The sequence below is a fragment of the Sesamum indicum genome, linkage group LG9 (genome assembly GCF_026168435.1).
Source record: "Sesamum indicum cultivar Baizhima isolate 11 linkage group LG9, ASM2616843v1, whole genome shotgun sequence".
Classification (NCBI taxonomy): Eukaryota; Viridiplantae; Streptophyta; class Magnoliopsida; order Lamiales; family Pedaliaceae; genus Sesamum; species Sesamum indicum.
The window spans coordinates 9,801,737-9,813,490 of NC_142665.1; the positions used below are offsets into that span (position 1 = coordinate 9,801,737).

At 34.8% G+C, this 11,754-nt stretch overlaps 1 protein-coding gene across 1 annotated transcript; it reads left to right on the forward strand.

Moving 5' to 3' along the window:
* Positions 1-3,887: 3,887 nt before the first annotated feature.
* Positions 3,888-11,417, forward strand: LOC105171195 (ubiquitin carboxyl-terminal hydrolase 3). Its single transcript, XM_088885119.1, has 6 exons — positions 3,888-4,394; positions 5,406-5,522; positions 8,740-8,838; positions 9,130-9,309; positions 9,621-9,802; positions 10,641-11,417. Exons 1-6 carry the CDS (start codon positions 4,278-4,280, stop codon positions 11,044-11,046), a joined length of 1,101 nt encoding a protein of 366 aa, XP_088741245.1. The 5' UTR covers positions 3,888-4,277; the 3' UTR covers positions 11,047-11,417.
* The last annotated feature ends 337 nt before the right edge of the window (positions 11,418-11,754 follow it).

Sequence of the window (11,754 nt, forward strand, 5' to 3'; positions counted from 1 at the left end):
ATAATTGTTTATTTAGTTTAATAATAGTGGTAACATAACATAATTGATTATGTAGAAGTTTTCGATTATGTTATGGGGAATGTACAATTTAACTTAAATAAATCCTCGTACAAATTTATTGGTTAGAGTTAGGCCTTCTAGTTCTTATTGTTTTCGGTAAATTAAATCTTGAGGACATTCCCAAGGTTGTGTTACTGATTAGGGATTTGGTCAACGGACGTTTCTTGACTATTCACAGGGTAAGGAAAGTTGAAGTCGTTAGGTCATACCAATGGCTATAACCAATTTAATAATCATGAATAATTGTTATCTTTGTATCTATGATCAAACTTGGAATTAAGCATGATCCTATCTTTAACTGGAATACTTTTATCTTATATTTACCTCTTTTAATTTTATTAGCTCTTTAGTTTATTTAGTTTTTTATTTTTATTCTTCTTCACAATAAAAAAAACCACCTAATTATTTTTATTTTTGAAGGAATTAATTTATAACCAATCCCTGTGGATTCGACCCACTCACACTTCTACAAAAGTATTCGTAGGAATTATTTTTGGTGGATTCGACACCCATCACTAGCGCATGGAATTTTGTGTCGGTTCCCATCTTGGACTAGGCATCTATGCTTTAATACTTGAAACCATGCTACGTTCAATTGATCGGCGTAGGAACCTCCTTTCCTACTTGATCAACCACTATGGCCACAGGTTCACAAGGCGTAAGTGCGTCTGGAAATGCATAGGAGATACCTCTATCAAATATTGATGGGGGACGGATTCTCTTGGAACTCACGGTCCTTGCTACATACTCCAACTGCATTGAATGATGCTTATGATGATCATGTCTGCGACACAATCACCTCTCGCGCACATCCAAGATACAGTCATCGTATGCACGTTACTGTCGTGGTTCCTCAAGTGTGAGGACTACTCCCGTACTATCGGAATCGAAAATTCTAGTCATACCAACCAAGCCTCCAAGGCTTCCATCTGACGATGTCCTCGATTCAGTTTAGTTGATTCGACACCTAGCCAATCAACCCACCAAGATCGCATAGACACCTCGCGTCTGTCACTCCAAGCCTCCTCCAATAGGAGCTCTCAGGCTCTCCCTCTTTCTCACCCTCTCATCCCTCTAATTCTCCAACTCTCTTTGATTTAGGGAGAATTTTTGATGAAGAGAATACACTAATTGATAGTGTAGTTCTCTTTCGTCATCTTCCAATCGATTTTGATTTCTTCTAGGAAAGAGATCAAAACCTTCTTGCCATGGTGTAGTGTGGATCATCTATAGAGGACTCCTATGTTGGAGCCTAGGGTGACACAGGGACCAATGCACGATTGTCGGTTAAAAAAATAAACGATGCAAAGTTTCATTTTAAATACCACATATCTTTCGTTAGATTTATGTAAGTATGTTTGGATTTTGTTTTTTTTTTTAATTTTTAAATCCGCATACTTCATCAAATGCCCGGGAGCATCAAGGGTACACCCTTTACATGGGTGTAGAATAATTTTAATTATTCTTATATTTTTTACCGTTTCATTATTTCTCCGACGCTTCCGCTCGCGTGTTCCCAGGTCGATCCGCTTCCTTTAGTTATAGGATATAAACCCGAAGTGCAGTGAGGTCCCGTTCCAACCCCCTCCTCAATGATGATTATGATGAATAGTATTTTGATGGATCAAAAATTGCTTTTGACCTTGCAGTAGTAGATTTTGGGTAAGTCTTGCGTAATTCAGGCTGCTTTTCCTGGACTTGGAAGCTTCTAGCAACAAATTTGGATTGGTCAAAAATGGAGTTGGTCCTTCTTTAGGATTATTTTTGGACTCCATGATAATGCAGGTTTTACTGAGACTTATTTGGGATCCATCTTGATTTGTCATTTCTTTTTTTTCTTTTTATTAGTAGCTTTGCGTTGGACTTGATATCTTGAGTATTTCCTATTTCCTAGTTTTGAAAATGTGTTATATTTCTTCACCTTATGCTCATTTATTTTGGCTTTAAAAAAAAAAAGTGGGGAGAAGTAGTTATTTAAATATGCACAATAATAAATAAAATAAATACATAATTTTTTTAAAATAAAACGAAAATGACGGAGTAAAAAACAAATAGATACTAAAACCACCCTTTTCAATTATATCTAAGTATATATATAGTATAGGTAGATAGATAGTACATGTATGGTGGGATACTCTTTAGATATATATTCAATACCTTAGATTATGTCTAAAAGTTTATAAAAAGCATTTTTAACACCAACAAAGATTGGCATCCAACGCTTTTATATTGTACCTCTAAACGCTAGTAAAATAGAAAATATGCTGCAAGAACATAACATAATACACATTTATACTCTTAATTAAACTCATCAAGAGTTTCTCTACATTTATATTGCATTGCACCTATTTTTTTAATATTATATTTGGTATGACTTGCAATTTTATCGAAATCCCATTGCACGATGTATTATTTATTTTCATACTTTACGATTCTACTTTGAAATGTGTCTTTCAAGGGAGGTGGTCTTAACCTGATCAGCCCGATAATGAAGTATTTGTTCATTTCGACATCAATTTTTTTAAAGACGAATCGCGAAAAATACTAGATAATTGTCTATGTATCCATTGTATTTTATTTCTGAAATTGTTCTGGATATACACAATCAGACTGATCCATTTTGAATCGCTTTTATACTAGAAATTTGTTTTCTATTTCCTTATTTCTGGTCGTAGCATCATTGGCATTAACAAAAAGTAAATATTTTTTACGCAAATTATTAGATATTGTACCCATACTACTTAATTTAAAGGGTTAAATACACTTTGCTCCCCTAATTATGCATTTTATCTTATTTATATTTTAAAGTATTAAAAATAACAAAAATACTATTGATTAAATAATTAAACATTATAAGACTATAATGCCCTTCTCTACTTACCCTCTACTTTTAAATTCTACTTTCCAAAATTTGTTTTTGTTAAAATATCTTCACAAATTATTTTTAGTTATTTAAATTTTTATTCACATTTTATTTTAAAAATAATATTTATAATTTATAATTTTTTATAAATTATGGTACAAAAATATATTTATAAACTCAGTATATGCAAATATATTTTACAAAATAAATAAATTGTGCTAAAAAGCACATGTAAATATGTGTCAACATAATCCATATAAGATTATAGAAAAAGTATGTTATATAACTTATAATTTTTTATTCAATTACATGTCCACATTATAAAATTGTATCACTTAAAAAAATATAGAATATTATATATTAATTATATTATAGATTTGCATATTTTACAGTATATATATGTTCAATGTAACATTTTAGATTTATATTGATAATTTATTTCTAAGAAAAGTTCAATATGTATAACAATACAAGCAAAAATTATTTAAATTTTCACCAGTTGTGTAAAAAATTTATTAAGTTTATACAGATTCTATATTCAGTATAAAAATGACAAATTTGAGTATTATTTTTTTTAAATAAAAAAATTTATAATAATTCAAATTATATTTAGAAAAATGGTTGTAATAGAGATATTTTAGGGGTGTAAATAATTAGATGCAGTTTTGTCATAAAAAAATTAGTGCATATCATAAGGGGCTATTTTGTTACATTTTATAACTCAGGGGTATAAATACATTTTATACAGAGTTTAGGGGTGCAAAATGTATTTACCCATAATTTTAATAAATATTTTTACTTTTAATAAGTATATTCAAATTGAATAATAATATTTAGATCCGGATAATCGTATTCTTGCAAAATTATCCCATCTACGACGACAGAGAACCCTCGCACGTGTTTCCCATGCAAAAGTAATTAATTCTTAATAAATCATTATTATTATTATTTTTCCCCCAAGCCACGACGACGATTGAGGAGTGCAAATAGCAAATATTGGCGTGTGCTCAGTGCTTTCTACATTTTAATTCCATATTCCATTTCCAAATCTCAATTCTTCCCCTGATCTTCATCGCAAATATAGATATATACAGATTTTCCACCTTTTTCTCCTTTTTTCGTATATTTAGAATCCCTAATTTCAATCTTTTTTCGCTATTTTACAACTCCAATTTTGGTTCGAAAATATTTTTAATCTCTCTCAATAAAACCCTAAAGATCCAGAAGCACAACCCGTATTACACGCACGAAGTCAGTTTTTAGTTGTATAGAAATATAGGCATAGGCAGATAGATATAGAGAGAGTAGAGAGGGAGAGAGAAAGTGGAGGAGGATTGGATGAAGTGAGGGAAGAATGGGAGCAGCGGGTTCGAAACTGGAGAAAGCATTGGGCGACCAATTTCCTGAAGGCGAGCGGTATTTTGGTCTCGAGAATTTCGGCAATACTTGTTACTGCAACAGCGTGCTTCAGGTTTTAACTGATGTTGATTTATTAATCTCCGTTGGTTCCAGTCGTTTGGGATGTGGGTTTTCTGTTGATGATCAGTTTTCGACTCTTTCGAAGCACTTCGGATATTGGCTATGCTTTCGTTATTGAATTGGATTGTTGGACTTAGTGGATTTCTTAGTTTAATGCGAGAGTGTGTAGGAATTCGGGGCCATCGTTTGCTTTCTGCTGATAAGTAGCTATTGATGTTTGGCAGAACTATGCTGTTCTACATCCGTAGATCGGAAGCCAATTGTCTTTTAGATGCATTAAAATGAAATTCGGTTGGAATGGACTATCTGATTAACTTGTAAAACTTTTCTTCTTTTCAGCGTTACTTTTTTCATTGATTAGTTAGTGGGTGGAGTCAAGGCACACTTTTACTGGGGCTCCACTGGAAATTTTGGAGTGGTGGGCAGAACAATAGAATCAAGGAGTCATCTATCTTCACATTTTTTATGGACCAACATGCAGAAATTAAGTTAGATGCTGAATGTGGATGCCCATGTTTTGACCAGGGTTTTATATTATATACTTGTGGTGCATATCGAATTAAGTTTTACAAATGGATGAAGATAATGAATGGTTAATTTTGCTCTTGCATTTAATTTCTACACTGGTAATTGTCTGCTTATAAATTGACTTTAATCTACAATCTAGCTGTCACTGTAATATAACATGCATGGTGTATTTTCTTTCTGAACATGGCTAGATTTGAGTTATGCTCTGTTTGCTACAGTAGTTGGTCTTGTTGTACTAATGGCTAGTTTTGGGTAGTTGTAAGATCCTATCATTGTTGAATTTTCACCCAGATACTGACTGACCAAACATGTATGCATGCTTCAATTAGCTTTCAAGACTTGTTACACTGGCTGAATTCCAGCTGCTCTAGTGATTCAAAGTCACATTATTTACCGTTAAGAAAGAATATATGCCTTCTATGATGGAGAATTATATTGGGCAACTTTTTTATTTCTTTCACCCTTTGTCATGCAGGCTCTTTATTTCTGCGTTCCATTTCGTGAGCAGTTGCTTGAGTATTATTCGAATAACAAAAATCCTGCAGATGTAGAAGAAAATCTCTTGACATGCCTAGCAGACTTGTTTTTGCAGGTAAACTATGTGTTTGGGAGAATGTCAAATCCAATTAGTTCATTGGGTGAAGATATTTTCATCTGTGGAATGTACATCTTGATGATAGATCGTTTCCACAGTTCTACACTATTTTGGTGGTATTCTCTATAAATAACATGATGCCTAAACTTTGAATGGGAATGACAGACAGACAGAGTCCAGTTGTTGATTTAATTTATTTGAACATAACATTTGATTTAGCTCATGTCCAGCAGAACCAATTGATTTGAATTAAATATGTTGCCTGCTGATTGCTAATTTTTTTTTATCATAGATATGCAAAGGGATAAAGGAAAAGATTGTTCTGTAATTGCATATAGTAAATATCGATCCTCGAGCCCTTCTTATTCCTATGTCATCTGTGTTGGCGTTGGAAAAATATGTGTACCATCCTGATTTGGAATATGGGCCATATCATGAAACTAATGAAACAGGAGGAGAAAACATGAAGAAAATTATGCTCTTTTGCGAACTTTGTGGTGTTGGAAATGCCATTATAGATGTGTTTAGCTTATGCTTTGACACTTGACTTGTCTTGGCATGCCATAGGGTGGACAGAGAAATTTTTGTAATTTTCTCTGCCTACTAATTCCTACATATGTGGAACATAGTTGAAAGATAGAAATGAACCTGCTTAAATGGGAATATCTGAAAGGAAAAAACAAATCCTTGATTTTGAGTTGGGGCGACTACTTTTTGATTTCTCACAGAATCAAATCTTGTTGAATATCAGAAAGTACAGATAACATTCGTGGATTTCATATGGCCGTTCTTGACAACATTAACTGAAATCATTCTCTTTATTTACTCTAGAACTATGTGGATTGCAAAAGAACCGCTTAGCCTATGAGGTGCCTGAGGGAAGATAGTCACTTAGAATTGTTGCTTAACGAACCCCTATGAAGTGGAAGATTGCAGGACTCTTTGACTCCTAGGGTGAAGGCTCATATTTCATATGTGATTATATGGACAAAAATTGAAAGTAATCTCCATTTGACATGCTTTTCTCACCTCTAACTTAACAAGTTTATGTGCCATCAATTCTAGAGTAGTGGACACAGGATCTTAGTGGAGGTGAGGGTGAGTGTATGCTCTGGTGTTTTCACCATTCTTGTTATGACAAGCGAGTTCTCAAAGTGATAGAAACTATCAATCCATACAACTAATATATGGACTGATGTCTCCCAAAGTCTTGATTTATTTGGGCAACATCATCTAAGGAATTCATGATCTGTCTGTCATAAGAGATGCTTTGAATTTGAATTTGATTTTAAACCAACATGTGCTTGATTAACTTGGAAAGAAGGGTAAATGCTTTTGGAGGACGACTGAAGTTATGTATGGATTTCCAGAAGGAATGAGAAAGGTAACGATAATTGAGAGGAAAGAGAGGGGGAAAAACAAAAAGAACTGAGATCTTGAGAAATCCTTATCCATCACTTGAAACAATGTGATAAGACCAACAATGTACTGTATTTAAATAGGAGAAATGGGGATTGATGAGATTAATGGTGGGTTACCAGTACGAAAGGAGTTTTCTTGGTTTTTTAAGGCTTTGACCTGAGTGAAGGGATTGAAGTATGGAGCACCAAGGAAAATCTGTCTGTCAGTCATAAGATTCATAATTTCATTTGGCATTGGATGGGGATTTTTTAACTTTTTTCCTTTTTTTCCTTCAGGGGGTGGGGAAAGGGAAATGAAATGGGGAACTCAAGACCACAATTACAGCTAGTTTCTATAGACATTGGATGTCACATTTCCAATCTTCTGCCAACGATGTTCCTCCTGCTGTGCATCCCGTGCTGTTGTAAAGACCAAATGGTGCTCCTTGCCTATCCTGGGTTTCTACTTGCTCTCTTCCCAACCTTTGTTGTGGTTGTGGACAATGCAATGTGTACACCCTCTAAGAGATACTTAATTTGAGAATATAAGAGGGCTTGAAAGTCATGTTGCATGTCCTAATTGGTTGATTTTAGATGGAAAACATGACATTTTCATTAGCTTAATTGCAGAACTTGTAAGAGATCATGTCCTCCAAATAGTACAATACTCGCTCTTGCTCGACTTCTAAGAACGGAGATCTGGCATAGACATATTAAGATATGTGCTGCCCTCTGTCTGTAGCAAGAATAAAATGGGGACTAAGAATAGAGAGGTATTGGTGCTGAATATAATCAATATTACTCCAAAGACAGACTTAGTAATGCATACATTATCATAAGGGGCATGGTGCAGCCATTGCAATTTGATTACTTCTGCTTACTCTTTCCACTGCCTTAATTTCTGGAGCCAGACTTTTTATGGCTGGATCTAGAAGCTCTTTAACGTATGTCAGCCACAGGCTCAATAAGTCAATTTCTACTCTTGTATATCTCGTCACCTACTTTATGATTATATACTAGCAGTGAGTGAGTCTCTGAATCTATTGAGATACGCATGTGTTAAATATGGCGATATAGTTCTATTTTGCATGAATGCTACTCAGATATCTTGAGCTTGAAATTGACATTTTTCCCTTGGTGACTTGGTCAGGGTTTAAATCATTTTGTTTTCAGTAATAACTGATTCTTCCATTTCTTCCTTGATGGTTCTTTAATCTCTGCTTCCTGTTTCTTTTCGTGCTTATTGAACTTTATTTTTTTTTTCTGTGAAGCATTTCTTGCTCTTCTTTCTGCAGAATGTGTATGCTTCGTCATTATGCGCTCCACGAACTACTTATTTTCTTCTCTCTCTTTCTCTCTTTGTATCTCGGCAACTTTAGGAAGATTTCAGACTAAGACACTCATTAATTCCAAAGATTGAAGGTGGGGTCTTGAACTTTAAGATTCTTATAATATATTGCACTTAATATAACAGCTAAAATTAGTTAAGAGCTTTCAAGAAGCAATGTATTATTCTGAACTTCCTTCCGTTATTATTTACAGGAGTATATTATGGAATATAAAAAACGTGAGTGACAAAAAGTACATGCTTAAAGATGAGATTACTAACATGTGGAATTTTAATTCAACCCTAGGTTGGGTGTGGGTGTACTCAGCTTTGTATGTTTGTGTATGTCAACTATGTTCATGTGTCCATGCAAGGAATTGTGGTTTGTGAACTGGTAATTGTGCATCTTAATCCATGATGAGGCAACTGAGTTGTGTAACTGTTCGTGTGAACTTCCCTCTAAATTTTGCGCTGATGTTGCATGTAGATAAGCTCGCAAAAGAAGAAAACTGGTGTTCTTGCTCCAAAACGTTTTGTACAGCGTCTGAAGAAGCAAAATGAAATTTTTCGCAGTTACATGCACCAGGTATGCAAATAGGCACCTTTCCTTTTGAACTGTATTCATTTTACTGCATTAGAAAACAGATGTTGACATTTTGGTGGAAAGGAAATAGAAAAATTAGTTGGACATAGACCGCCCTCAAGCATTGTTCAATCTAGTAAAAATGCATAGGAGCTTGATTTCTACATGTTTCTTTTCGTCATATCATAAGTCCAGTCATCTGACGTTGTTAATGCTTCTGATAAATTTCTTACACGTTAACAACCGTCTTCTCCAATTTGAATCAGCTCATGCTGTAACATGTTTTACATGTAGGATGCCCATGAATTCCTAAACTATTTGCTAAATGAACTGGTTGACATACTGGAGAAAGAGGCTCGAGCATCCAAGAGTGATCAAGAAATTTCCCATAAAATTGCTAATGGGCCTACAACTATATCTTCAAATGGTCCTCAAAAGGAGCCTCTGATCACCTGGGTGCACAAGAATTTTCAGGTAAGTTGGGTTTGCCATTCATCCTCATACATATATGTGTCTTTCTGGTGTGTAGTTATTTGCGTGTCGCTGCATATCATCTCATCTTGAATTGTTTTTTCTTTCTTCAGGAAAAATTTCTTCACCTATTGCCTTTTCCTTTGGGTGGGGTGCAAAATAGACGTCTGAGATTACTTTTGTTCCATTTGTTCTGCTTTCTTCTTCTTTTTTGGTTACAGTTCAGCTTGTTCAGACCCTGAAATGCAAATCTCATACCATTTTGACTTTTTTATGTATTCTCTTTTTCGTAATTGATAGTTATTACTTTTCAGGGTATATTGACAAATGAAACTAGGTGCTTGCGCTGTGAGACGGTGACAGCAAGAGATGAAACGTTTCTTGACCTGAGCCTTGATATAGATCAGAACAGTTCAATTACAAGCTGTCTGAAAAACTTTAGCTCCACTGAAACTTTAAATGCTGAGGATAAATTCTTTTGTGATAAATGCTGCAGGTTAGCCAAATTTTCGTTTTCGGGAATGATCTTAATCTCTTTAACATTCCTAACAGTCCCATTTGATTGGACATTGATCTTTCATTGATGGGATGAATCTTGGGAACTGCTATTGATTTCTAGAGTCAAGCTTCTGGAATTGTAGTTTTCATTGATATTCATAGTAGAAACAGCTTTGGTATCATCATTACCAATATACATCTTTTCTAAATTACAACTACCTTGACGTTTGGTATAATTACAAATACTTAAAATAGGGTTATTCATAATTATACCAAACCTCATTGGACGTTGCTATAATTTTCCCACTTAAACTATCCATGTTAACATGACTCGAGGAGCTTGATGTTATTTAAGATTTCTGAACTATCAGACTACCAATAAATTGTGAATGCTCTTAAAAGTGTAATAGAGGAAAATGCTTCTGAAATGCCTCCAGAGAACTGATAGGTTCATTTTTTTCTCTACTTCGTGTTTATTTTTACTGTGCAACAAGGGGAATAAGTAAACTGACCACCTGGGTCTTGTTGTTTCAACATTTTCTATATATCTGCTCGGGAGCTCCTGCGATAGCTCACTGGTCAATTGGCTCGAAAATAAAGCCACATTTGCTGATCTTTTCTTGAATTATTATTTTGGTTTCTTTCTGTTAACATTGGTAGATTTTGCTTGAAAGATGTAAATGCATTTGATGCTCTGTTTAGAACAGGAACCAATATGCTTTGTCTGTATCCATAAGCAGACGAGATAAAACATGGTGTTATGTGTTATAATTGTTCTTATTTTTCTTTTTGCTTTCTGGTTAAACTGTGAAATGAGCCTTCGTTGCAACATGCAGCTTGCAAGAAGCTCAAAAGAGAATGAAGATTAAAAGGCCACCTCAGATCCTGGTCATTCATTTGAAGAGATTCAAGTACATTGAACAGCTAGGCCGTTATAAGAAGCTATCATACCGAGTCGTCTTCCCTCTTGAACTAAAACTCAGCAACACAGTTGAGGATGCTGACGCCGAGTATTCCTTGTTTGCTGTAGTTGTCCATGTGGGGAGTGGGCCCAACCATGGCCACTATGTCAGCCTCGTGAAAAGCCACAACCATTGGTTATTCTTTGATGATGAAAACGTGGAGATGATTGATGAGTCTGCTGTTCAAACCTTCTTTGGATCAGCTCAAGAGTATTCCAGTAATACGGATCATGGATACATCCTATTCTACGAAAGACTCGCAGCCAGTAGCACAAGCTAAGAGGAGGCTTTCCAATTCTCACAGGACCCAGTATTTCCAATTTTGAGCACATTATAATTCCTGTTCTTTCGTGTTCTTTCTTGATCTTCACCCTTTTGTTGCTGCATTTTGATGGGAAAAATTTTCTGATGTGTCTAGCAGGTTGAGATGAAAGTGGAGAGTATATTTACTTAGTTGTTGCCCTTGTATAGTGGAGAGTGCAAGGTCACTGTCCTTTATTTTCCAACAATAAAGGGGGAAGATGTAGTGTATATGACTCTCTACCTACCACAGATTGTATATCGTATTCTGTGTCCAAACTACAGAGCCCATTGTCTTTAAATTTTGTCAGCAAATGTTGCCTGTTCATCAAGTCACTGAACATTAGTGTCTGACTTTTTCTTACTGAACTCAGTATATAATTATCTGACTCGTATCTCTAATTCTTGGATAGATCAAATACAGATTTTGGTCTTAGTTTGTTTGTAGTCTCCCTCCCGAATTTTTGCACATGCTCAGGGTTGTTCTCAGTTCCCCATTGTTTGGGACGCCTAAGAGAATATTTGTAATCATCTGCATAGTTGCATTTTTGGGCGAAGAATGGAAATCATTCTGAATACATGTAGCTTACCCTTGTAGGTTTAATTACATTTAAACCTATCTGGTAATGTATAATTATCTTTAGGGTTAATTATACTCAGACTCTCTAGAAGTTTTAAAATTAGACTT